Here is a 27,587-nt window from a genome sequence, read left to right as displayed (position 1 = left end):
GATGGTGTAGTGCTACACTCGCCTGACTTGTGTGCAGGCAGCGTGGTATCGCTTCCCACTCATTGGCGGTGTGGATGTGGGTGTGAATGCTCATTTGTCCATTATATGCCCTGCAACTGGCTGACGACTAGTTCAGGGTGTAGTCTGCCTTCCGCCCGAAGTCAGCTGGGATAGGCTGCAGGAACTTCCTGCGGCCATCTTCAGCATAAGAGGCGTGAAAATTGATGAATGCAGAAAACGGGCGAGCCGCGACATTCGCAATGACATCAATTTCATTCGACAACAGAGGGCAGTATTGGCCAATTTGGCAGCCCGCTGAGCTTGATGAAAACGGATGGATTCATTTGCTTAATTCTTCTTCCACAAACACATTTTTAAACAGAACATCGTGTTTACCCTAGTAGGGGACACCGTATATTACTGCAAATAACATTTTTGTGTTGAGCTCCCTCTACTTTCAAAGTCTGAATGTTTACTTTCAGTTAAGGTTTTTAATTAGTACTGTGAACTATTAGCAGTCTTTTTAAGATAAGTATTTGTACTTCTATTTGAGTAGAGCGTGGTAGAGCATCTGCCAACTCTGAACAGCAGGCTCGGAAGCAAAAATACAATCAAAAACATGCTACAGTATGTGTCAGAATATTTTATTATTTTGAGAAGACAATTTTGGTGGGTTATTTATTTTTCTTTCGGCGCAAGCACGGGAACATAAACGATTCGAATATTGAATGAAAGTCGAACAAACGATTCTCGCCGAGCTTTTTGTCGCTCGTGTTACGTCACGAGGCCATGATAGTGTCTTTGAAGGCACACGCGCGTCCCACAGAGTGCCGGAAGTGATCGGCGGCGCTGACAAGAGCGCATAGTCACACACGAGCGAGCGACGCAGGTGAGCTCGCGCACGTTCGTCACCTGTCCGCAAAGAGAAAGCAACCCAAAAACACAAAACAAACAAAGCATGTACTCGACGAGCAGGATCTAGTCGCACAGCCACATAGGGGGGTTTCTTGTCCCCTGCTTACCGTGAGCGGCGACGCGAGAAGGAAGTAAGTGGACGCACTTTTCACGATGTTTCCGGACCCACATCTGGATGTGTCGCTGCCTTGTCGTGTGCTTGAGTGGTGTTTTTTGGTCCCATCAACGGTGTTTTGTGATCTAATTGTGAAATCGTTGTGGGGTGAGGTGAGGTTTACTCTCGTGTTCGCTCCAGTCCTCAAATGAATAGCTGGATGTTGAGTTGGAGTGTGTTAACTCGCATTTAATGACAATTAAAACTGGGGATATGGCCTCAAACTAGGGTGATGATTTGTTTTGTGTTCTGATGTTTTATTCTTATTTTATATTAAATGTTGTATAAAGCGCTTTGTAAAAAAGATATATTGTCTAAGAAGATGCCCGCGTTGATGTCTTTAATGGTTGCCTGTGAAGTATTTGTGTGAAACCCACAGCTTTTTTGTAGCCCAGTAGAACAAATACAAATTGAATATCTCCACTGAAATAGGGATTTGACTTTGTATAAATATTACAAACTTTCTCTCTCTTATCCTGCCCCTAAACACAATTTAAGAAGGCTCTCAAGTCAAAATAAAACCCCTCTTTGCTCAAGTAAAAAACAAAAAATACAATTTATTTTGTTTGTTTTAATCTACTTAAGTGAGTTGTTTGTGTAGTGTCACCACGAGAACAAAACGTTTATATCCATTGCGAGCCGCAAATATGACGCTCCTTTCAAACCACAAGCAACTGTGGATGTCTGTTGTCGTCAGATAACACAAAACGCTTCTTCAGTGGTCAACTTCACAATAATTTGCTGTTGGAGTTTGCGTGTTCCTAATGGCTCCAAATAAATATCCACTTTTCTTTTGCATTCCATTCAATGATGTTGCTTAATCAGTGGGGGCAACTGTGGTTAGTCCATTTGCTGCGCATTTCTACGTTTCTGGCTCGTGATCTTGGTGCTGGCCTTACCGCGTGGAGTTTGTTTGTTCTCCAGCTTCCTTTAAAGTTCTAAAATCATGCATGTTAGAGTCATTAGAGACTCTAAATCAGGGTTAATCAAACTTTTCTTGCAATTGGCTGCGACCAGTCCAGTGTGCATCCCACCTCTTGAATAAACAGTGTAGTCTCGCGCTGGTTTAAAAAGAAGAAAGGTAGCACAGGAGATTGAAGTGACATGTCTTTATGTCTCCCTTGTTAAGTCTCCTGCCAGGCTGTAGCCAGCAGACGGCATGACGAAGTGGGTCAAAGCCACAAGCTTTACGAATAACCACATGGCTTTTCTTCTCCAAAGTAGCACACAAGCAGTCAAATGCTCCGGCCATGACTGTCTTTTACATAGAAGTGTTTATTCATCATTCACAACTATATTTGGAAAGATCACATTGCGTGAGGATGTAATCTTTCTATTTTTAGCATTAATCTAAAAAGAGGATGTTTAGATATTCCTGAAGCCTTGGATTTAAGAAAAAGAAGCCTGTAGTGATCATTTAGAAGTATTTTTAGCTTTTGTCAGGTTTTTAAAAGACGGCCAACATCTTCAGTCAGCCATCCTTGGGGGTTGACCTTAATTACTGGAGGCAGGGCAAAGGTGGCTGGCACCTAGTTTAATGCTATGTCGAGGATGGGTACCGTCTCGGGCAGTAAAAAGTGCACACAATCAGGAAGCCACGTGCATGGTTATGGGCAATCGTATGTTGAATCACTGGTGGGGCGTGTTCGAATTGCGCCATCAAGGAAAACTGTGCCCTTGTGTGCATGATGCCAGGGTCGCAGACATTGTTTTCAAAGTCATGTATTAAAGGTACATGTGACACACATTTGGCAAACACATATTCAAATCGAGAATAAAAAACACTGAAATAAAATACAGATTCACAAAAGTCCTGTTCTCTGATCTTGTTTAATAAGGTGTGCCAGATCCAGTTTATGGATTTCATGTCAGTGTTATTATTATGTTTGAAAAAAAATCCACCCACAAGTTTTTTTTCTATAAGACTTGTCCTCTTTTTGTTACAAACCTATCTTGTTTGTTTGTTTGCTAGTTTTTTACTGAATTGAAGAAGAATTTAACTAACTTGGTTTCCTTGACCTCTGATTTGAGAACTTTGTTGTGCAGAAAAAAATTAATTGAAGTTGAATCTTCATAGTTAAAAGACATGTTGTTGGTCTCATTTCACATGTATTGTGGTGTTCCTTGGAGCCAAAAAAGATGACAATTGACATGTCTCAACATCTCTGGACCATCGGAAAGGACAATTGTACAGCTCTGCTTAAATGTATATACTGTATATAATGATTTTTTTTCATGTGGCTAAATGCGTTTGAGAAAATATTTGGACAAGAAGTGTTGTACATTGGTTGCCATCCAATAATTACAGGGTTCATTTCAAAACAAACTTGCACAATTCTGACTGAAATCCACAGTTAAAGCACACACAGCACCTGGCTGGATTATTTGACCGCTTGTTTTGTGGTAGTGATGTCACAAAACGTGGCAAAGGACTCTTGAATGCAGCAGCATAAACGTTCAGTCAGCCCTCACATCAACACGCACGTTTGTGTGCCGCGTAATTGTGACTCCGTGGTGCAGGTGGAGGACAGCAGAAGCAGCAGAGCGCAGGTTACGGTATCTCGCAGAGCCGTTGCCTTGATTACTTGGCGGAAATTTCATTTCCAAGAAATAACATGTACGGAAGGTTCAGCCTGGTGTTGATTAAGTCACACATACGTCTCATTGTTTGACTGTAATATTGACTCTAAAGATTAGTGTGTCTTGCAAAACAACCACCTTAAGTCAATAATGAGAGGACTTGTTCAGACTTTTTGCTTGTTAAATTTTGACTTGATTTTCAAGCCTTTTCTGGAAAATGCATGGGGGTTTTCTTTTCAGTACCACACTAATACCCATTTCGTAGCTTTTGTGTAAGACTTTGCTTCATTCTTGCATTTCCCGTTTGTCTTCCTGATTTGATGAGCTCTCTCAAACTTGATAAATGTAGTTCTTTTTTACGCATGTAGTATACATTTTTTAAATTCTACTTAGGAATTGGAAAGCTGGCCATCTGTCAATAACGATGTCTACACCAGGGCTGCAACTATACTTTTAATACTTTGTCATTTATTTATTTATTGTGTGGGATTCATCAATGAATTGGATAAATAACAAAAGTGAGTTCCATACGTTTAGTTAAAAACAGGACATTATTTCAAACTGACATTGCACAAAATGCGCAATCAAACTGAAAAGATTCAGTCACTGGTTTGGTCCGTAACATCTGCCAGAAAATTGGCAAAAATGTTGATTGCGGTTTTCCAAAGTAAAGGCAAATGTCTCATTTTGGTGGAGACACAGAAAATCAGTCTGCTTTCCTGGATGACTACAGAAATTCACGAATATTACTTGTTGAAAGGCTTTAATTCCAATGATTTGATCAATATCTCGGTCTCTAAATGATGAATGAAGTGGTTGTTGATGAGTTTGGAGTGATTAGTTGAATCAAGTGTCTCTCCACCACTGTAGAGGATTTCTACATCTACACTATCCTGCTGAGTTTCTGTCTTTGGAATGGTTTCCAATCTCGCTTTTGATTGTGCTATTAATTGGAGACAAAATGTAGAAAAGTCTGCGGTAGTGTTCAACGTGGAAAAAGTTGGTCACGTCAACACTGAAACCAACAGCGAGTTTGTCACCTCAGGCTGTACGCAAGCATGCCACAAAAACACGGACGTGAAGTTCCCTAAACAACAAGGAGGAGTTTGTTCATGAGTCAGCCAACGTGCGCACTGTTTAATCATCAGGCGTATCATAAGAAGCGATGAGTGAGTGGGGGACTTCCCATCACACAGGAGGTGCAAGACGAGATGGGGCCTATAAAAGTCCAGCAGCAACAGCAACAAAGTCTTTTGATCATGAAAGCCTGCAGGCAAGAAGTCCTCCAAACTAAACTGGAACCTCTCTTTGTGCAACGCAGCGCCGCAGCTCTCGCTCGCCATGGCGAGCCAGGACCCCGTCAACCCTTCGCACGCGGCCTTTGACCATTTCATCCAAGCGCAGGACTGCAACGACATCTGGCGACACTTCAATGAGCTCTGCCGGCAGTTAGACGTCAATCGGAAGGATTTCCGGAGCTTCTACAGCAAGCTGAAAGAGAGCCTCAACTACTGGCGAGCCAAAGCTTTGTGGACTAAGTTGGATAAGCGGGCATCTCACCCAGACTACCACCAAAGGAAAGCATGCACCAAAAACAAGGTATTGCTGAGCTGTAGCTCTTTGCCTTTCAAAAGCATGTGTTTTAAATTGTCAGACAGCACACTGAGGACTTTTACAGCAGGTACATTGATCCCCACCAATTCACCAATAGGGTTGGAAATTTCCAGTCGTGTTCAAAGTTGAAAACTTTGATTTATCCAGGTACGGCAATTAAGAACAGAATTAATTTTGCCATGCTGACCTGGCTGCGGGCAACAGTATAGAACGAGAAAATCCCCACGGAACTTTGGAATGGACCTGCTGACTCTGTTCAAAGGGTGGTATCACCATTTTTTTAAGACCAATACCAATACTCAAATCTTGAGTACTCAGTGACACAACACCACTATTTAATTATTTATGTATGTTGCGACAGCCATCACGAGTACTTGTTACCTCATTTCACTCATTTACTTATTTATGAAAGGAATAGAACCAGGAATTTACAAACTTTCATGTTGGCTCACAGATTATTTTACTGTTGATCATATTTTGGGGGTCTTGCAGAGGATGACACCGTTGTTGCCACCAGTTTTGGAAAGTTGAGGCTGCAGGTCAAGATCTGGTTGGTTTGTGAGCCTCCTGTGGTTGGCCTAACTGTCTGCGCGTGTACTGTATTTGTTCTTCCCTTGTAGTGTTTGGTTTTGGGTGCTGGGCCGTGTGGTCTGAGGACAGCCATCGAACTGTCGCTGCTGGGGGCTGAAGTGGTGGTGCTGGAGAAGCGAGAGACTTTCTCCAGAAACAACGTTCTTCATCTGTGGCCCTTCACCATTTACGACCTGCGCGGCCTCGGCGCCAAGAAGTTCTACGGAAAATTTTGCAGCGGCTCTTTGGATCATATCAGTGAGTGACTTTTGACATGTGATAGCAGGGTACACCGGTGGCACTTGTAACTTCGCAGTTTTAAAACTTGGCACTTGCTCCAATCAGGAAGGAATTAGAAATCACCATATTAACATTGCAAATGCTTAGTTTAGTCCTTCGTCCATATGTGAAAAGGGAGAGTCATAAAGCAGACATGGAAAAATTGTGAGGGAAAACATATTTGTGAGCTAAGAAAGTAATTGTTTTGCTCAAATTATGTTTGTGATGACATAAGATATCCTTTATTTGTCCCACACTGGGTAAATTTACAGCCTACACAGCAAGAATGTGGGTAGAACAAACACCGCTCAATTAAGTGCAATATAAATACAAAATGGATAAATCGCAGTGCTATTTACAATTGTTTTGCACATCATTTAATTCTTATTATTATTATTGTTGTTATTATTTTAGCCTGACAGCAGTCGGTAGGAACGAGCGTCGGTATCTCTCCTTCTTGCAGCGCGGGTGTAACAGTCTCTGGCTGAAGGAGCTACCTAGTGCCGTCAGGACGAGCTGGAGGAGGTGGGACGGGACTGTCCATCATAGCTTTTAGCTTAGTTAGCATCCTTCTGTTGCCCACCTCCTCCAGAGTGTCAAGGGAGCCTGCTTTGTAATCGTATATTGTTGATTATGAGTCTTTTTAGCTGTATTTCCTTGAAAATGCTTGCGGAAACGTTTTAACTGTTAGCTCTAACCCAAACTAGCTCGTTGCTAATGCACCAAGGGACAGTTGAAACAAACTTGCTAGCGTTCAGTGGTTGATTCATTTTCCAATCCGCTTAAACTCACAAGGGCCGCGGGGGTGTTGGAGCCTATCCCAGCCATCTTTGGGACAGTCTGAACCGGTTGCCAGCCAATCGCAGCGCACACAGAGACAAACAGACACACTCACACACACACCTCGGGACAATTTAGAGTGTTCAATCAGCCTGCCACGCATGTTTTTGGAATGTGGGAGGAGACCGGAGCACCCGGAGAAAACCCACACAGGCACGGGAGAACATGCAATGGAGCGGCAATCGAATCCTGCACCTCTGTACTGTGAGGTTGATGCGCTAAGCACTCGACCACCGGGCCGCCCACAGACACTCCCTTTATCAAAAAGGAAATGACACACATTTCAAGGTGTCACTGAAAGTAGAGCAGAAGATAAGTTCTGAGAAGGTGAAACAGAAAATAAGCATGACAACCTATGAGGGTGTGTTTTAAGTCATGTGCTCTGCAAAACCACAGCAACTTTGTTTAAATATATTTGCACAAGCGTTTAATGTCTTTAATCTTTATCATGGCCTTCATTTCATAATGTAACGTTTCACCCTGAGGTGAATGATGAAATGAACCCAGACTGTAAGGTCAATTGCAACATTTCACTACTTGTATTTGGGATTACGTCATGCATGTTGTGTTTGTTTTGCACAGGCATTTTACAAGCCAATTATTTGTGAACACTTGAATCTAGTTTGCATAGCAGCTTGAACACCCAAGGTCAAAAGAACTGAAAGTAAGACACACAAATGGCCACACATTTAAGGAACTGAATGACATTATAAGCAAGCATGAAGGAAGTGAACATCCAGCAAATGATTATCATCATTTGTGTCAAGGGTGTGCTGAAGCTCGCTTTGCACCTTGGACTGGTTGCCAGTCAATTGGAGGTAACAAACGAGCATTCCCAGGAAATTGGTGCGTCTCAAAATAATCTTACATTTTTCAGCTCTAAATCTTGTATTACATATATTGAACTACTCAAAATGTGTATCCACTCATTTCAGGTGATTTAATATTTTTGTGTCAGTGTTTGACGTACTGCAACTCCTCGTTTGAGGAATAGGAATGTTTATTATGGAATTAGTCAACACATAATATATAACCACATGTCATTGATACTAGCATGTTGGCAGTATAAAATAAATCAACAATAAAAAATATAATATCGGAACAGGACGGAGCCGAGATTTGAACATACAAAACAAATGTGTGAACTATGTCTTCCCATGGCACGCAGACGATCTGAATCATGCCGCTTCCAGCGGATTCAGGGACATGACTATAAATTTGAAGACTTGTCATTGTTAATAGACTTAAAGTATAGTTGGGATGAGGAGCTTTGCAAATACCGCATTTTTAAAAAAAGGATTATGACGTGTAAGATGAGAACAAATGATTTTTTTAGAATAGATCGTAAGTTGTATAACGCAGGCAAACACCTCAGACCGTGTCATTTTCAAATTTTATGACAGGCATATGCCAAAAAAATTGACAGTGAATCACTAATGTCCCCGGGGCCATTGTCTTGACGCGCCAAATCTAAGTTGAGATGTTAAGACCGTAATGATTGAATTGAATCTTTTGTGTTATAGGCATTCGTCAGCTGCAGTTAATTCTTCTAAAAGTGTCCCTTCTCCTTGGGGTAGAGGTTCACACCGGAGTGGAGTTCCAAGGTCTGCTTGAGCCCTCAGGCGAGAAAGGTACACACCCCCCCCCCCGCCCCACTCTTATTATTTTTGGGGATGCAATCAGTGCAGCATCTGCTGTGCTGAGGCACTGCTGTTTTATTGTATTTGACAGGCTGGACAGCCAAGGTACTGCCTGAGACTCACCCTGCTTCAACCTTCCAGTTCGATGTTTTCATTTCCGCCGGCGGAGGCAGGTTCGTCCCCGAGGGTGAGACAAACGACACACTGCTGTCTCAAGGGGGTCCGCGACCGGCTGCAATCTGACATTTTGGAAGGCCTTACGCCGTCACGCGAATACTTCCTCGTTGTCATCATCAGCACTGCCATTCTGCTTACTAGGCTTTAAGCACAAGGAGCTGAGAGGCAAATTGGCCATCGGCATCACGGCCAACTTCGTCAACAGGAACACGGCAGCAGAGGCCCAGGTGGCAGAGATTAGCGGCGTGGCCCGCATCTATAACCAGAAATTCTTCCAGGACCTGATGACTGAGACTGGTACGAGTCCACGTGTGAATAGATGACAATAAGGCTGGGCGATAACAATCACAATTATTTTGGATTATGCAATTGGTTGTTGTCAAGTTCAGGGTGTACCTTGCATACTGCTCTAAGACAGCTTCAGCACGCCCGCGACACTCATGAGACTAAACGGATCAGCTTATAAATGCAATTATTTTTGACTGAGGTTGAAATCACAATTTATAAATGCAATTATTCATTGATTTCAAAAGTTAGTATTTATTAAATTACCACAACTCAACTTTCATCCTTGAGGCACCTTAACATTTGATGAATGTTTAAGCTCTGAGGGACCCAAAATGATCCTTGGAATAAAAGTGCAAAAATAATTTGCATAATTATTACAATTCTTGTTTTCCTCACTCTCTCTGCCATCCTACCGTCCAGGTATTGATTTGGAGAACATCGTGTATTACAAAGATGACACCCACTACTTTGTCATGACTGCCAAAAAGATGAGTTTGCTGAAGAAAGGCGTCATCAAGCAGGTGCGAACAGCACGTCTGTCACCAAGAGTAACCGTGGTTGTTGTGGATATCAGCTGGCAGCACAAACGCAAGATCTGGCCAACATCCTCCAACTTGTCATCCTGTTGTCCAGGACTTCAACGAAGCGGAGGATTTGCTGGCACCCGCCAACATTGATCAGGAGGCGCTCCGTCGCTACGCCCACGACGCCGCTTACTTCTCCACGGGGGGGCGACTGCCTGAACTGCAATTTGCTCAGAACCACGCCTGCCAGCCTGACGTGGCCGTCTTTGACTTCACGTGCATGCAGCGGGCCGAGAACGCCTCGCTTGTCAGGGAGCGCAGAGGCAACAAACTGTTGATGGCTTTGGTTGGAGATTGCCTGGTTGAGGTTGGTGCACCTCAGCCCTTTCCCATTGTCACCGACAACCGTGTCCATGCTGACTCTTATTGTTCACACTTTACATAATACTCATTGAACGCACTCGCATAAGACCGCTGTTGTCCAAGACAGCATTTGTGGCATATACTAAAATTCTCAGTTGACACGGCCTGTATCATTTTGCTCGCAATGTACTATACCGGAGCATTGATTTACGAGGGACGCGACCTGCAGGTTCTTCAAGAGACAAGCCATCATGCAAACAAAATATTGAATTAATTTAATACTTATCTTTAAAGGGATTTTCTTTTACTTTAAAATGTCTTAAAATCTCACATTCCCCATGGAGTGTGGGCACCCCCATTTGAGAACCGCTGGCTTTCAAGATGATCATCAAAGTGCATTTGACTGCTGATTGGGACTGGCAAACAAGTTCGCCTTTCGATCATCAGAACCTCCTAAATTAAATCACGGAGTAGAGAATAAATATGTCACACACACTCTTCTTCGTTTTTGCATGTATTGTGCTAGCAAGCAAACCTTTCGTAAATCAGGCCCTTAATTGTCGCTCTTGTTCGTGCACATGAATGGCTGTCGGTGTCTGTCAGTCTTGTGATTGACAGGTAATCATTCCAAGGTTCATCTCGCCTCTCGGCCTCTATCAGATGCGATCAACTCACAAAAGCAGTATAAGCAGTGTCACAAGTAGTTACAGTTCATTGTCCTCGGCAGCCATTCTGGCCTCTCGGGACAGGCATCGCTCGGGGATTTCTGGCGGCCTTTGACACAGCATGGATGGTGAGGAGCTGGGGTATGGGAGTGCCTCTTCTCAAGGTCCTCGCCGAGCGGTGAGTGGAAACTAACACTGCGTGAACTAGTGGAGATGAAATTTGGGTGGAGTTGTGATTAAATAACATCCGGGACCTCCTTCGATCTTTCCAACGTGGCCTCGTTGCTGAACTTAGAATACCGGTAATTCATTCATTCATTCATTTATCTTCTGAGCCGCTTGATCCTCACTAGGCTCGCGGGGGGTGCTGGAGCCTATCCCAGCTGTCTTCGGGCAGTAGGCGGGGGACACCCTGAATTGGTTGCCAGCCAATCACAGGGCACACAGAGACGAACAACCATCCACGCTCACACTCACACCTAGGGACAATTTTTAGAGTGTTCAATCAGCCTGCCATGCATGTTTCTGGAATGTGGGAGGAAACGGGAGCACCCGGAGAAAACCCACGCAGGCCCGGGGAGAACATGCAAACTCCACACAGGGAGCTGGAATCGAACCCGATACCTCTGCACTGTGAAGCCGATGTGCTAACCACTGGACTACTGGGCCGCCTACTTAGAATAATCTAAATCAAAATTCTTTCATTTGGAACCATTTTTTAAAACCACATATAATTGATGTCTGCTATTGCATTGTAACTCAAGGCTTTATAGCAATGCTGATTGTTGACTACATATGCCTATTAGCATCAAATACAGGAACTGCATTTCATAATTTCAACTTTAATTTTTGTTTTTTTTATTTCACTGCAGGTTCAAAATATTTTGTTTTTCTAATGATTTAAAACTGATACTATTGACCTATTGTGACTTGTGATCTATTTGTAAGGTAAAATATTTTTGTGTACGTCATATATGTTTTCTTCTTTATATGAAATGTGGCGCAACATATCAACTAATCTGTATTTGTCACTCTGACATCTGCTTCCCTGAAATGTGTAGAGAAAGTATCTACCAGGCCCTGTCCCAGACCACCCCAGAAAACACCAGTAAAAACTACGCTGCCTACAGCATCGACCCCAAAACGCGTTACGTCAGAGTCAACCTCGCCTCCATCCAGACCAGCCAGGTGAGCCACATCATTCCATCTTTTTTTTTTTGGCCTCATTTCAAGAGTCATCACTTTCAATGTCGCCATTTACAAAAGACAGTCAAGCTTCTTGTGATTAATTTAATGTTTGAACAACTCTCTAGGAAAATGGAGACGCTAAAACTTTCAGTTGTACAGTGAAACTCCTCTACAACGAAATCATGTTTGCAGCAAGAAATTTTTCACAACAGGGGACTTTTCACTGTAGCAAATTTATCTCAGATGTGTGTCCTTGACACACAAAAAACGTATACGTGTACTTTTTATTTTTATTCCAATAGTGCATAAGTATGAGCATACACTTATTTGACACTTCATATAGCCAGCGTAGAAAGAAAAAAAGGGAAGGAAATTGTGAAATTTACGATCAGCATTTACTTTCACTTAAATCAATTTCTTGCATAATGTATTTTATTTTGCTTCCTCCATCTTTCATTTGTATTACCTTTATCCTGTCTTCAAGTGTTAAAGCTTTTCTTTTCTTCACTCCTTGGTATGCAAACGTCCATTTTGTTGCCATTTTAGCAATGTAATGTTCATGCTGCGTCTGAAACTAACAATAACAAATACTTCCTGTACTACGGCGCATGTGTAAGCCAGCGTGGTGGTTGCTGTTGCTGTTTCCGCACAAAGCAGTAGAGGTCGCTGTGGCATGCCGAGGTTGGATTAGACTTGCGGAAGGCTTGTTTTCGTTGTAGTGAATCTCGTTGCGAGGCAAGAGCAGAGAAAAAGATTATGTATAATGGAAGAGGGGGACTTTTCGCTGTAGGGGGGAGCAGACAAGTGGGAATGGCTTTCATACATGAAAACTTTTTTCACACTAGGGGGTATTTTCATCCATGTAGGTACTGTTGTCGAGGAGTTTCACCGTATTTAACCTTTTGATGTTTTTTCAAAAGCATTTATTTAGGGACACTTTTTATTGAACTTTTATATGAAATACACCTTAATTCATGGCGGTACTTGAAGAATTTTTTCATGTGATGCTTGATGGAAAAAGTTTGAGGACCACTGCCAAATCTGACAAGTCGAGTTCAGAATATGGCAGTGATATTGTCAGTACTATATACAATAAAATATGTACCTCAAACATGTACCTACCTCTAAATAGTAACATCAGAGAAACCTTTTCTAAAAAAAAAAAAAAAGTTGATCCTGTATAAATTGAAAAAACTGGAAACATTCTTTGGAGATTTTGGTTGGCTTAGCGACAGTGTATAACGAAATTGTTCCTTGATTAATTTTTTTAATTGAAATCATGACATGAATTAGCTTTCTTTGGTTATATGAAGCTTTGCTCGGTCTTGAAGGTTCTCTTCCAAAATGTTCTGTTTTCTTTTCCTAATATAAGGGTTATATCATATATTGGCGTGACGTTGGACGTGTTATGGATACATTTATATAACCGTATTATTCACGAATAACCTATTTTTGGATTTATACGGCATAAGTCAGAATTGATTGAGAATAAGGGGTAGAACGAAATGAGTTTTTGACTTCCTATGCCTTTTCAACATTTAATTAATGTTGAAAATTCAACATTAATTAAAAAATCAATTGATGTGTATACTTTTAATGGGCAGTTTGCACTAAAGCTGTATTTACTAATTACTTGTGTTTCTTTTTAGGTGCAGCACCTTTACATCGTTGATAAATCTAATACGTCAAGCAAGAAACAGAATAACAGACATTCTTACACACGTCAAGGTCGGCAAGCGTTGGCCGTGTTACTGCCTTGAAATTTAGTTGACGCATATAAAGGTGGCATCCCGATGGATTGTCTTTTGTGTCATTAAGATTCATTCAGTGGATTTGAGGAGTTGTTGAAATGGTGCCAGAAACACACCGCGGGTTACACCAATGTGGAGGTGAAAGATTTCACCAATTCATGGAAGTCTGGGCTGGCTCTGTGTGCTTTGATCCACCACTTCCGACCTCAGCTCATGTGAGTTGCTCACTGGAAGCGAGAATTCCCCAGGCAATGCTAATGGGGCGGCGTTGAAAGTGAGATTGACTATGCTTCTTCTTAACCACTTGCGCAGAGACATGAGCTCCTTGAAAGCGTCCACATGCTTGCACAACCACCAAGTGGCCTTCAACATCTTGGAGAAGGAGTTCGGCATCCCGCCAGTCATGTCGGCCGCTGACTTAGACAATGGCGGGCAGATGGATAGACTGTCATTGGTCCTCTACCTCACACAGATCAAAAACGCCTTCACTATGGTCCCACCAGGTAAATTATGGAGATGCATCTGCCCAAAAAGCCACAAAATGTCAAAATGGTTGTGAGCAACTTATTTTGTTGCCATGTGCGCAATTACACAGACAGACAACGTTATGACAGTGAAACCATAAAAAAATCTTTAATCATCTCTACTCATTATTTCTTGTACAGAACAAATTGTTTTCTAGTTTTGAAATTAGTCAACTATAATAGTTTAAGTTAATGTTCGAGTGTAAACAGGGTAACAAAATTATTGCAAAATCTCAACATTAACATGACGATTTGACATTTTGGAACAGATTTTAGCAAGGATCATGTAAGTTGACACACAATTTGCGTTTGCGGGCCCCAGATAATGACATGGAGGTTCCCAGGCCTCAAGTTTGACACTTGTGACATTGTTGCCAGTGCTGGACATTATGCTCACGCACAAATGAGTTATTTTTACAACAGTTCCACGGGCTACTTATGTGGTCCTCGGGGGCTACCTGGGACATGCAGAGTACTGCATTGGTGACCCTTGATGTAAGATTTGACAAATATTTATATAATGTAATTGTATCAGCTTTATTTGAGTCACCTACTATTATAGAAGTGCCTGTGTTTGACTGCTACCTAATGTGTAAAAAAAAAAAAAAAAAATTGGACTTTGGCTTATTAGGTGTATTTTGTATGGTGTTAGATCATTATTACATACACCAGCTTGGATGTTAATCAGAATTTCATTTGAAAAGAAACTGGATGTATAAAACATCACTTAGGCACATGTTTTTTTTATTGCGGTTGAGCCTCATTTTGTCTTGAACAAAAGAATCAAAAACGCAGAAAGCGAATGTTATCGTTGAATAAATCATGTGAACGCTGCTGTTTGTGCTCGCCAACATTTGTGACAGCAGCGTCTCTCTTACATAACTCGCTCGCTAACACACTCCAAAGGCTCGTTCGGGCGCGTCAGTCCTCCCACTGCAATGTGCACCGTCGGGACACTGTCTCTTTAAGAGCTGGTTACCCATAATTCATTGAGCTCACGTGGCGTGTTCAGCTGTTGGTGCTGCTGAGTCTGCTGCTCTCCTTAGCCCTTCTCTCGGGCTCTGATAGGATGAGAGTGTGCACTGAACCAGGATTTCGTTCCACACCCCCGAAGATGAATTCTCACAGGCAGAAGAGAGTGTGTGAATACTGTAGTTCCAGCTGTGACTGAGCCCAAATGGGTGCGCTGCGCGCCCTCCCTCTGTGATGCTCCGCTCGGGATCAATTGATCTGGCAGCGGACAGCTGTCATTTGCCGGTAAACTCGTCTGAGTGCGGCGGAAGAGTTTTGATGTGAAGTGGTCTCATCTATTTGGAGGCAGTACCGAGAGGCTGCTGTCAAGACGAGCCAGTTGTTTGTGACATTGCTAGAACATTCATTGCCAGCAGAACGATTCCTATTAGTGCTGTACTGATGACCTGATACACTGCAGTGCTTCAAGTAGGCGATCATCTGAATGTTAAGATTTACAAGAGGATTTGCTTTCCTCTGTAATTTGAATTTGCTATTAATGTAGACATTAACAAACATGTGCAATTTGTGGTGTTTATTTAAATAGAGTATTGGCTTGCTGTACTTTTTTACTAGTATTTCGAGCCATGATTTGGCCTTTTTCCCCCAAAGCTTAAGATGCAAGTGTAGCTCTGAACTGATTTTCCTTCCAAATTAGCAGCGATTTGTGAAACAGTGAACAATTCTTCAGAGACGAGGCTTCAAGCTTAATGCCCCTGCCAGTTGAAACTGAACATAAAGCAAATAATTAAGACTGTTGATTTCAAACAGCCAAATGACTGTCTAAAGAAAGGCCTTGCCCGCGTATCGCTAATTAGTATCTATGTTGTTTTGCTTTCACCCTTTAACTCATTCACTCCCAAAGACGTTTTTAAACGTCTTTTCAAACTTGGTCTATAATTGGCTGGTACTGAATGACTTAAGCAAAAGATTGAAAACTTATACAGCATTTAAAAAGAACAGTACTCAGTCATGTGTTCATTTTCCTCTGCATAGAACGACCGATCTTGTTGTCATATGGATGAGGTGCAAGAGTGCAGTGCTGCAAGATTTAAAGGTGTTGTGAAATCATGGTCAACGTTTGCCTAATGTGTTCCTCTTCTTCTTCCTGCCTTTCAGTTCCAGAACCCAAAGGCTTCCTGACTTCGTCCAAGCCTCTGACGCTCTCCCTGACGCACTCTGCCGTCTTTTTCCTCAGCCGACTGAAGCATAATTCTCTGCAAAGACGCAAGGTACACTCGCACACCCACTGCCATTATTAAGTTGAAAATGAACCGTGTCGGCATCTTGCCTCTCCGGAGTCCTGACCTCCAGACTGACTTCTTGAGCTGCATAGTGACTCATGTCTGCTCAGTAGCGAACGCTCGGACATTTCAGGAGAACGCATTTTTACGTAGTCATCAAAATAACAATGCTGAATGTGTGTGTGATCATGTGTAAAAGTCAATTTCATCCACAGGAGAAACTAGCAGCTGAGAAGGAGCAAACAAGAGAAAACAATAGAAGTATGGGAGAGGAGGACTGTGTAAGTTTTTATTCTATTCACTATGTTTTTGGGAACTTCCTTAACTAAAAGAGCAAATGCAAACAAAATTATATATTTACCTTTTACTGCCCAAATATTGGACATAACCTTACTTACAAAATGGCAGAGGTGGTGTTTTTTTTTTTTAAACATGCACAAGAATGTTTTAAAGCACATCCATGACTTTGACATACATAGTGATGCGAATGGGTCTGAAATTCAAAGCTTTCGGGCCACATCCGACACCTGATCATTTATTCTTGGCCCCTGCCGTCATTGTTCCTTGAGTTCTGTTCAAAGCTAGTCTTCCATCATAAAATTAAAATAATCAAAATGCAGGGGCAGTTATGTAAACCACTGGGCCGATTATTCGGGTTCCCAGATAGGAGGCAGGAAGTGTAACTGCCACGTGCTCTAGCCACACACCTCGTCCAAGAACAAACACAGTGCAACTCAGCCTCTGGCTAACAGACGTCAAAGTGATTTCTTTTATGTACCACTTATATTTTCATAGCATCTTCAATCTGACTGTTCAAACTCTTAAATCTTACTGTTGCACATGTCTGCATTGTCGTTATCCTGAAAGAAAAAAGACATGATGTTCCATTTTCATATGAGCTATTGGTCTCTATTGACATTTTCATTGAACTTTTTAAGACATGTTCTGAGCCTGGGGTCTCCCTGCACTTTTTGGTAGAATTTTAAAACAAAGACGTCTAACGTTTTAAAACCCAAAATGATTAAAGTGATGGAATTCTAAAAAAGTTGTTTAGTAAACACATGGTTTGCTAAACATATTGCTAAAGGCATTTAAATGAATCGTTGAAGAATTTGGGGTTCAAAATTATGACACCAATATTTTAATCAGTCTCTTTGTCTACTACCGGTAATCAGTATTGATAAAAAGCATCAGTCTGTCTGTCAGTCTGTGACCCAAATGTGATATTTTGGCATACCATTACTCCCCGAGAAATCTAAGTACAGTATTTACAGTACATTGTTTCACTGTGCAAACAGCACCCTTGAGATCAATCACAGTTTCACCCAAAAGTATTGGAATTGTAAAGTTAATTCCTTGTGTTTTTGTTGTGCACTGAAGAAATTCAGGTTTTGCATAAAAAATGAACATATGAGACATAAATGAATGGAGAATAAAGGGAGAAACCCCCCACAAACAAACATGAACTGAAAAAGGCTGCAGCAAAGGCCTGGAAAAGCATTTAAAATGAAGAAAGTAATAGTCTGGTGAAGTCAAAGGCTTGACGCGGTTACTGCAAGCAAGGATTGTGCCACCAAATATGAAATGTTATGGACTTTAAGTAAATTGAATCATGTCCATTGCAATATTTTTGCTCACTTGGAAACTGGGTGGCTTCAAACAAAGTTGCTCTCTCCTGAGTTGTTGAACACATCTAGAAGTAAATATTAAGAAATAAAAGATGGAATTATGGACATTTGTCTCATTCATCTTTTGATCTGAAACTTCTTCAGTATACAACAACAACAAAGCAACTGACCTAGCTGTTCCAATAGGAGTGTAACGATAATGATGATGATAATTTGTTTTATTTAAAGACATCTTTCAGGGCACTCAAGGTTACAAATGACACTATGTGCAACTTTGAAGTGAATAAGCAGTCTGAAAAAGGTGTGTTTTGAGTCTGGACTAACGGCATTAATGCGTCCTTATGTCTGAGTTTTTGCAATACTGGAATGATGCATTGATTAAATACACTCCTTGTGTGCTCAATTTTTGCCCAATCAAAATATCAATCCTAAGATTAATAGACTTCAATGTCAGTAAAATTCTTTTGCATGTTGATATATATACCGGTATGTAATTGTTTTAATTTTTTTTTTTTTTTTACCGTACATATGTCAGTGCATACAATTTAAAGTCTCTTGATAACAACTCCCATTTTGTCACTGCTTAGTTTCCATCTGCCTTCTGATCTCAACTTCTCAGGCACCACCACTGACCCCCCCTGATCTCAGTCCGCCTCCAGCAATCGTTGAGCCTGAGCCCGCTTGCGTGCCGCAGGCCAACAGTGAGGCATGCTACTTCTGCGGCGGCCGGGTCTACTTGCTGGAGCGCATCAGTGCCGAGGGCAAGTTTTTCCATCGCAGTTGCTTCACGTGCCACCGCTGCGGCGTCACACTGCGGCTCGGAGACTACACCTTCCATCAGGACACAGGTAACTTGTCAAAATACAGTACTTGATTGCAATTGGAGGAAACACTTTTGTGCCTGCTGGCAAAAGCCTGTTCTAAAATGAATGTGTTTGATTGCCCCAAAGACAAAAGATGCACATTTGCGAGGAGAAACAAAAATGGGCCGTGTAGTTGGAAGCTGGTGGAGGTGCATGTCACTGTCAGAAGGAAGAAAGATGTAACTGTTGTGAGATCAAGCATGGGCTGTGATGGTATTAAGCAGTCAGAGTAAATCCCCCATTTATTGCACAGGCACATTCCAGTCTCACCCATGATCGGTGGAAATTTGGTATCATCGGGACACTGTTGAAAAAAAACTGTTTTACTTCTCCATCACATTTTATACGCATTTTCATGAATTAAAACACATTTCAAACACATTATTAATATATTTAAGCACCCTAAAATTATATAATTATACATAATCTTAGGTTTGAGGCCTTCAGCGGTGATATCGTCCGACCAGTGGGTGACGGTGTACGGGAAGTTATACTAGCATCCTCTCCAATGATTGACCATGCTACAATATATGTGAAGTTCTTAGTTAAACAACATTAGCAAACAATTGTTCCAAAATTATATTGCATTATGTATTTCACTGTTGTTGATTGCTGGTGGACACTGGCAGTAAAGGATGCCTTCGAGCTGAAGGAGCCTTTATGGCCTGTGGGACTCTGATGGGTACCGGCCGGCCAAGCGAAAGACAGTTTGACTAGTCGCCGAGGCGAAAACTCGGCCATGGGAAAAGTTCAGTGAGGCTAAATTAGCCGACTTCCGTACAGGAAATTGTGGTTCACCATCCGACGTGTCAGGCACAGGAAGCAGTGCACCATTAACACTGTGTGCAGTCGAGAATGGGGCACTGCTGACCTCGACTCACCATGCGAGTCAGTGGGCAGAATACTTCGAGGACCTCCTCAACTCCTTCCTTTGAGGAAGCAGAGTCTGGGGACTCTGATGCGGGCCCTCCTATCTCTGGGGTTGGAAGTCACCGACGTGGTTAAAAAGCTCCTTGGTGGCAAAGCGGTGGATGAGATCCGCCCGGAGTTCCTCAATGCTCTGGATGTTGTGGGGCTGTGTAGTGTACACGCCTCTACAACATCGCAAGGTCATGGGGGAGAGTGCCTCTGGATTGACAGAGCAGGGTGGTGGTCACTCTTTTTCAGAAAGGGTACCGGAGGATGTCTTCAGTTCTTGTCAGTTGCTGCTTGTTATTTCTCGACTGCTCGAATGACTTAAAATGAAAATAAAAAATTTATGGAAACAGAATAACAGGACTGTCAACACTTGACCAAACCTTGTAGTGAGACATCAGTCAGTCCCCAGTCAGATTGCTTGAGTTACGCCGTGGAGCTCCTAAGGCGTTTGGGTGATGTTTAAAAAAAAAAAAAACATATCCTAATTCCCATTGAAACGAATAAGCCATTTGAGCAAATGACAAAGGGTGAGTGAGCACAGGAAAAAATAGTTTGTCAGCACTGTGGTGATAAATTAGTTTTAAAAAGGGGAAGTTATTTCAAGTCTGCTGCAGTATTTTTAGAGCAAAACTGCCAACTAAATCATGAATTTACAGATGTATAAAACTGTGTGCCAGATGCACAGTAGAAAGGAGACTTTCAATGTGTCTAATACAACAGAAAAGACACACTCAGCATCTGCATTACTGTGTGGAACTACGGAGGCCAGTCCAGGCTTGATTATTCAAAACGAGTAAAACGAGTGTTTGTACACTTCACTGGTATGTAGACTGCCACCTTCTAGCAGCTCATTGGAGGCAGGTCAGTCAATTCGCAATCATTGTGACAGTGGTGATTGCATGACAAAATCTTTCCCCCCCCCCCCCAGTGGTACTTTTTTCTTAGCATGAGAAATAAAATAAACCAAGAGTGTGGGATATGAGTGAGACTCAAGCTAAATGCATGAGTGGTGACAGCTCTGCAAGCTTTCTTCTTTTTTTTAGGCACAAGACTTGTGTGCCTCTTCCTACTTCATGTGTGCCATCTCTCTCAGGGAGATTTTATTGCGAGCTTCACGCCGAAGAGCTGGAAGACGTAGCTGGAATATCGTCTCATAAGGTGGGTCAAGCAACACAACAGATGCAAAGTGCTGCATTTTGCTTGCAATGCACACAATATGTGCATTGTCCTTCTCTTGTCTGCTAGTCCTCTGACCCAAACAGTCACTTGACAAGAGTCATTTTATTGTGCTCTTTCTTAAAGGGGAAACCCTCAAACTCCACAATAGGATCATTTTCACTCTTAATAGATAGACGACATTGGTCACCCCACTTAATTACTTGAGGAGGTCAAATGGCTGTAATGATGCACGCCACTTGTCCACCACGGCAAACGTATTATTTTTTTCTGTCTCTGACATGAGAATGGAGACTAGATACAAGCACTGCATGGTGCTGTAGTGATCTCAACACACCTCGCAGTAATCGGCAGTGCACAGTAATCGGCAGTTGGGCTGATACTGAGCAAACAAAAAGAGGCTTCAAGCTATTCAATGCCACTCACAGTTGAAGTCTGGTCAAAAACTCAACATAAAACCAAGTCAATTACACAATATGTATTTGAAACAGCCAAAAAATTAAGTAGCGTTGTGCAACTGAGACCAACACTGGCCCAAGGACAGAAGGGCCACGCCAGCTTCATGTTAATTAGCTTGTAGTGTATTTTGCAGTGCTCAAAATCGTTTTTTAAGCAAGTGATGGTTCAGCAACCTGTAAACAGACAATATAACGGCACTCAGTGTTGAGTTGCATCTCCTTTTCTTGTCTTCAGCGGTTTCCCACTAAACTGTCTTGATTGTAGTTTGTATTGTGTGCAGTGGAATAAATATTTTCAATGCCTTTTGTCCTTGTAGGACAGTAAAGGAAATGAAGAAAACGGTCTTTCCGGCGAGGGTTACACACCATCTCCGTCTGATGAAGAGGACGAGCACACAGTAGATTGCCTTCCTCCGGGATCGCGACCTCCGATAGCGGAGCCCAAAGACGAACCTCCCTCCAACACCGACCAGCATGAGCGCGTCGAGGAGACGTACAGACAGCCCCCTCTCCCCAAGCCCCGTATCTCTCAACAGAGCGTCCTCGACCCCCGCCCCTCTCCTCCAGCGGTGAAGCCTCGCACGGTGCATCTTGTAATCCCCTCAATTCCGAAAACCAATCAGCCGGCGGAAGCCGTGCAAGAGACACCTGAGGCCGCTCCCGACTCGCGGCCCAAGCAGTCCCTGCGCAAACTGAAGTTGACCGACGAGGAGAAGAATCAGTTGGTCAACCTCTTGACCTTCACCAACGATTCGGACTCAGAGACCCCGGGCGGCTCTTCATCCTGCTCCTCGTCGACGGCGCAAGGCGCGAGTCCACCCAAGATAGAGGAAAGACAAGAAGACGAGGACTACTGGAGCGGCAGTACGGCCGGACACATTCGCGAAAAGAGGAACAGACGCTGCTTCCGGAGGAAAGAGATGCCCGCTGGGCAGCCCAGAGTACGGTCCAAGTTCTCCCCCTGGAATCTTTCCTCACCTAGGATCGGCAGAGACGCGCGACTCAGCGTTCATCAGCCTGGGAAAGTGGGTGAGTACGGGTCCGGGGGTGATTCTCGTTTGGCTTGTAACCATGCAAAATCCGTGATCATCTTTCCATGTGGACCTTTGGTGCAGATTTTCATAGAAATAAGCTGATGCAATGGCGCCAAGCCAGGAGGAAAAGAGAGAATAAGACAGAATGTCCAAAGTTTGCGATCATTTCACACTTCCATAAATGATGAGCTAATTGGTTAGCATTAGATTTGATAGCCCTCACCCATCTTTAGGCTGTGTTTTGTTAACCTTTCGAGTCAGTTGTGATTCTTTAGTTTGCCATTTGTTTTTATTTGATAGATTTAAATGCTTTGATGTTGATTCAGTAAGAAGGCGAAAAACAATATTCCTTTTGTGGTTGGCTATTGCGGATTCACTCTTTGACCATTACTTCATTTAAAGCAGTTTTACTTGGCTGTTTTGCAGGTTTTTTTTCTTTTTTACGACGTTCTCACTTCCAAGTCTGATTTGTCAAAAATGTTATTTATTTGTGAGAAGGGGAAATTTCTGCAGATCATGCCCTGCTCACATTCATTTAGGAATGCGCACTGCAGCTTAGTACAAATTCTTCGTGTACCTTTTTAAAAGTTGCATTTATTAAGTCTAACAAGTTCCCCCACCAAAAAAAAAGTTTTTTTTAAAAAGTCAACCTCTACTTTGCAGAAATTCACCTATTGTGGGGCGCTTGCAAAGTGAGGGAACACTGTACATGAATAATTACAGTACATGTGGAAAATGTGATTTTTATGACCCTTTGAACATATGGCATGTGTCACCTCTCATCTTGAAGTAATAAAACATCAGAAAAATATTCATGCATTTGGCGTGCAAAAGTAAAACAGCATGATAATTCTGTACAACGCCGAAAAGTCGAGAAAAAAACGGGAAAGCCTAAAGCGCCCCCACTGGCCAGGAGCCAAATTGAAACGGAGGAGTTGCTGAATCAATATTGAATTGGGACTTGGAACATTGCGATGCATTGTTGAATCAATATTTTTAAACCCGAAATCTTACACTGACTTGGTGCCAATGTTGGTCCAACGCGTTACCGTTTGTGTACTTGAGCATTTTGTCAAACATTTCACTTTTACATCTGATGGGATGAGCGGTGGTTTGGCCCTCTTGCGGCATAAAGCCAAGCTGGAGTTGTTGGTTCAGGCCACCTTGTTTTTGCGTCTTACTCCCCGACAGAAACGGCCTTCGGACACGTTGACAGTGGCCCAGAAGAAGGCGGAGACGAGGACGATGAAGACGAAATGTTGGAGCAGGACGACATCGACTTAATGGATGAGAAGGCAAGGAGGACGTTTTGAATTGTCCCGATTGACGCAGCGACACGCGCTCAATGCGATGACGTTGCAGTTTCAGACGTTACCAGCCAGCCCGGTAGAGGCGGAGAAGTTGGAAGTGATGAAGATGAGGACGCTGGAGCGGCGAGCCAAGATGAGCGAGTTACAAAGACTCCGACAAGCACAGGTGAGTGTGACGCCCCTCCTGTCTGTCGTCATCTTGTTGATTCTCGCGCAGGAATTCTCAAATGTGAGCCACTGCTACACAGGTTACCTATAATGGAAGGTGACAGAATTACTGCCTAAATCCAGTTCAGTCGGACAAGTTCAGGCACTTCACATTTGAACGGAGTATGGATTGATTTTTGGGAGAATCCATAACGAAAAGAAAGGAACAAGTTAGAAAGGAAACTTTTTGTTTGAAAGAAGAGATTTGAGTTTTTTGGGTAGTTTAGATGCTTTTATGGTCCTGAACACAGTATTCTGTGCGTCGCACCAGTCAAAATGCCCTGAATTGCCCTGCAACAAGGGGCACTTTGCTTTGAAAAGAGCCACTAGTCATGACTTTAAACATTTGTTTCGATATCATTTTTATCGAACTTTGAATGTGCAGTACATTTGAATTGGATCAATATTAAAGCCCTTTATGTGTTCTTGTTCAGACTGTGCATAATGTTACAATAAAATTACATTTACTTGAAAACGTCAGTATGGTGGAGTATTGCTTAGCACGTCTGCCTGGGTTTGAATCGGGGCTCCGGCCTTTGTGTGTGTGGAGTTTGCGTGTTCTCCCCATGCTGGGGTTCAATCGCAATCCTCGTGCGGGATAAGCTGCTTGGATAAAGGACGGATGGATGAAATGAAAACATTGTCTTGTTTTTGATAAAGGCTTTGGCCTAATACACTACTTTGTTGGTTGGTCATGCTGGGAGTAAAAAGTTGGGCAACCATTACTTTCCCGGTGTATTGACACGGATTTGTTTTGTCCTTTTTGTTTGTGGCAGTCAATCCAGAGAAGGCTGGAAGAAATCGAGGTGACCTTCCGGGATTTGGAGCAGAAGGGCGTCGCGCTGGAGCGAAGTCTACGAGGGGACGCGCGTAAGAACCCAGCACCGCCATTTTTATTTTATCAATTATTGTCATATATGTTCAGGCAGGCCACTTTCTGCTCGCTTTTTTGGAGGAGGGGGGGGGGGGTTCAGAGGCATTTAAAGCTTGTGGGAGGCTGTAGCTATTTTTCCAAGATGTTTTGATCTAATGTTTTGTCTAACGATGCAGGTTTTCGCCTAATGCTGGTGAACGTTAACTCCACACATCAAATAGTTACAGCGGCTCTTCAGTTTACGATAGTTGCAGTAGTTAGTATATGTCACTAACCTACGCCGCTGCATAAATGAGGGCTTCTGGGCCATAAATATCAAACCATCCAATGAAGAAGTGTCATATGTTCTTGCGCTCTCCACAGCAGACTAGTCAATGGCATGTTGTTGAGAAGCTCAAAATAATAACCCCCTTGTAGCTACCTGTCCACGACCCTCAAGGTGTAATGAGCATCTCATCTTTATTCGCTTCGACCAAATCTTCTTTCCCTCTTCCAGAAATGGATAGTTCCCACGACATGATCGAGCAGTGGATCCAGCTCGTCCACGAGAAGAACGCCTTGGTCTCAGAGGAGTCTGACCTCATGGTGGCGTAAGTGGGCATCTTGGTTCTCTTGGGCGCCCTCCTCTCTGTCCCTATGTCTCTCTCGCTCTCTATCTCTTTCTTTATTTCTCTCCGTCTCTTTCTTTCTAACCCAACCGGCCGAGACAGGCGCTCACCCCACAGCGCGTAGGTTCTGTTAGCTGTTTCTTACTGAAGCCTGGAACACACAAAAGGATTTTTTTTTTCAAGACATTGTTTGTTGTTGACAATCCTCTCATCAGGCATTTACTCTGTCTGTTGTTCTCCCATAATCAGTAAAGTTCGACATAGAATCGAGTAGTCTTCCAACACAGAAATGCTGTGTGATCAAATGCGGTTAAACAAAAAGGAAGAAGAGGAAACGTAGAAGCAACCAGGAAACACAAGCTGCAACTTGGCCCGCTCCTCTTAGTGGTTCTATGTTATGCATCATGGTTAATTGTGTACCACACCTCATCAGGGAATGCAGACTTATACCACAAGATAATCGTGTGGATCTTTTAAAACATTGAATAATCGTTTGTCGGAAGAGTGCAGAATTGGGACAAAAACAGGCCGATTATCTGTCAGTTTTCTTTCATAAGTGCTTGCTGGTGTGGGTTGTCTTCACTTGTTCAATGCCCAAAACTTTTATTCATGTTTTTTAAGAACCTAGGCATTGAACCGCAGGTACAGCTTTTTGTATTTAAAAAAAAAATCAAGTGGTAGGTTAGAGAAGGGTCTGAAAATAGCGGCCGCTGCATGAGTGTCTGAGGAGTGATTTTTCTCAATGCGTCAAGTGTCATCACGCAATTTATGTCATCTTAATTGGCGCTTCAGACAGTGAATGACATTGATGTGACTTGATTGAGCTGCATTCTGCCGGGTTTGTGGACCATGCTTCATGCACATCTGCTTTGGTGTGCTCAACGTGTGCATATTTAGATGTTGCCTCTGATTTAATGTTGCCTCTTGTCCCAGGTCGCGACAACTGGAGCTTGAAGACAAACAGAGCATGTTGGAATTGGAGCTGAGGAAATACATGGACTTGAGTGGTGCGTACCTTCATTATTTACGTGCGTCTGCAAGCCGTCATTGAAGAACAAAGGTGTCAAACCAGAGGCTTGCGGACCTGATATTTCAAATTGCTGGTATCTGGGATTATTTGGAAACTCCGCAGCCCTAGACAGGATATTGGGGTTAAAACATGGCCACAAAATACTAAATTGTGACAATATTAAAATTTGTGGCCACAAAATGCATGGAACGTCTGGGTTTTCGCAAATAGAGCACACCTTGGCTAGAAACTGCAATACCGACCATGTGCTCCTAACCGGCCTTTCTTTATTTTAAAGTCTTTCTAGACTTCGCTTAGCAAACACTTTTTCCCCCCCATATATAAAGTATAAAGCACTGAGCTTGACACAACTTAGTGCGACTATATGAGGGTTTTAATGTTTGTAACTCCAATTGTTCAGATTTTAACTCATGTATAAAAATAGATAACTTTGTCGAGAGCACAGAGTGTGAAACTTAATAGTATCGTCTTTTGCCGGCACAAAGTCAGGATAATGGCTGTATTTCCAGATTAAAAGCAGCAGTCGGTGAGGGTGTAACTTTTGTTTTGGCTTCCATGTGTTAGACAAGACAGCCGAGCAGCAGACGGAAGAGGATCGCGTCCTGCAGCAGATGATCGAGGTGGTGGACATGCGCGACTCGCTGGTGTCCTTCCTGGAGGAGAAGAGGCTTAAGGAGATCCAAGAGGAGCGGGACGTGCTCTCCGTCATGGGGGCCAATCGCCATTCCAAGGCGGGAGGTCAGGTTCACTGGCAGTAAAATAAAAAAAATAAAAAACTTCAGGCACTTTCATACTTAAAACCCAACGCAGCAAAGCCAAAGAAGTTTTGACACTGAGGGGCTGAATGAAACGGCTTCCGTCCGTGGTGGTGGTGATGATAATGATGATGATGCACAAACAGCGGATAATGATCGCCCAGCAAGGGACTTGGCCTGGATTTGTCTGGTAAACATGCCGTCTCAACAAAGCAGCGTGAGATGACAGCCTTGCAGATGATGATGAGCCGCGTGGAGGCTTTGAAAATGTTCCCATTGCGTTTGCTTCTTTTATTGTTCACTCATTTGAGAGAGAAGGAAGCCACACACTTTGTTTGGTTTTTCTTTGTATAGTCAATAAAAATTGTGGGAGGGTGGAACTAAAAGGCTTTCCAGTTA

The 27,587-nt window shown here is 42.8% G+C and overlaps 1 protein-coding gene and 1 long non-coding RNA gene across 6 annotated transcripts; one reads left to right on the top strand and one right to left on the bottom strand.

Annotated features, from left to right (window-relative positions):
- The first annotated feature begins 805 nt into the window (after nucleotides 1–805).
- Nucleotides 806–27,587, top strand: mical1 (microtubule associated monooxygenase, calponin and LIM domain containing 1). 5 transcript variants are annotated; one of them, XM_052057961.1, is made up of 24 exons: nucleotides 806–889; nucleotides 4,971–5,248; nucleotides 5,884–6,091; nucleotides 8,476–8,583; nucleotides 8,684–8,779; nucleotides 8,911–9,066; nucleotides 9,478–9,578; nucleotides 9,691–9,948; nucleotides 10,672–10,787; nucleotides 11,671–11,797; nucleotides 13,447–13,525; nucleotides 13,616–13,763; nucleotides 13,861–14,051; nucleotides 16,203–16,315; nucleotides 16,543–16,608; nucleotides 18,575–18,803; nucleotides 20,830–20,894; nucleotides 21,688–22,399; nucleotides 23,596–23,699; nucleotides 23,767–23,880; nucleotides 24,698–24,791; nucleotides 25,292–25,385; nucleotides 26,337–26,410; nucleotides 26,998–27,587. In XM_052057961.1, exons 2-24 carry the CDS (start codon nucleotides 4,991–4,993, stop codon nucleotides 27,189–27,191), a joined length of 3,705 nt encoding a protein of 1,234 aa, XP_051913921.1. In that variant the 5' UTR covers nucleotides 806–889; nucleotides 4,971–4,990; the 3' UTR covers nucleotides 27,192–27,587. The 5 variants fall into 5 exon arrangements, with proteins under 5 accessions (XP_051913921.1, XP_051913918.1, XP_051913923.1 ...); XM_052057958.1 differs by having other exon boundaries at nucleotides 840–1,046; XM_052057959.1 differs by lacking the exon at nucleotides 806–889 and having other exon boundaries at nucleotides 4,462–5,248.
- Nucleotides 23,842–26,682, bottom strand: LOC127596104 (uncharacterized). Its single transcript, XR_007961391.1, has 3 exons — nucleotides 26,419–26,682; nucleotides 25,514–25,554; nucleotides 23,842–23,967 (listed from the first exon to the last, which is right to left on the bottom strand). It is a non-coding gene; the product is annotated as an uncharacterized LOC127596104 (long non-coding RNA).

This window comes from Hippocampus zosterae, chromosome 2 (assembly GCF_025434085.1).
Source record: "Hippocampus zosterae strain Florida chromosome 2, ASM2543408v3, whole genome shotgun sequence".
Taxonomy (NCBI): Eukaryota; Metazoa; Chordata; class Actinopteri; order Syngnathiformes; family Syngnathidae; genus Hippocampus; species Hippocampus zosterae.
Note: the sequence above shows the minus strand (reverse complement) of the source record. Positions and strands in the feature narration are given on the sequence as shown.

Bases quoted from the DNA above. Each gene is read 5' to 3' on its own strand.
- mical1 (XM_052057961.1), top strand. From the start codon at position 4,991: ATGGCGAGCCAGGACCCCGTCAACCCTTCGCACGCGGCCTTTGACCAT. The intron at 8,780-8,910 runs GTGAGACAAACG...TCTGCTTACTAG, and splicing joins AGGCAGGTTCGTCCCCGAGG to GCTTTAAGCACAAGGAGCTG. The intron at 18,804-20,829 runs GTAACTTGTCAA...CATCTCTCTCAG, and splicing joins CACCTTCCATCAGGACACAG to GGAGATTTTATTGCGAGCTT.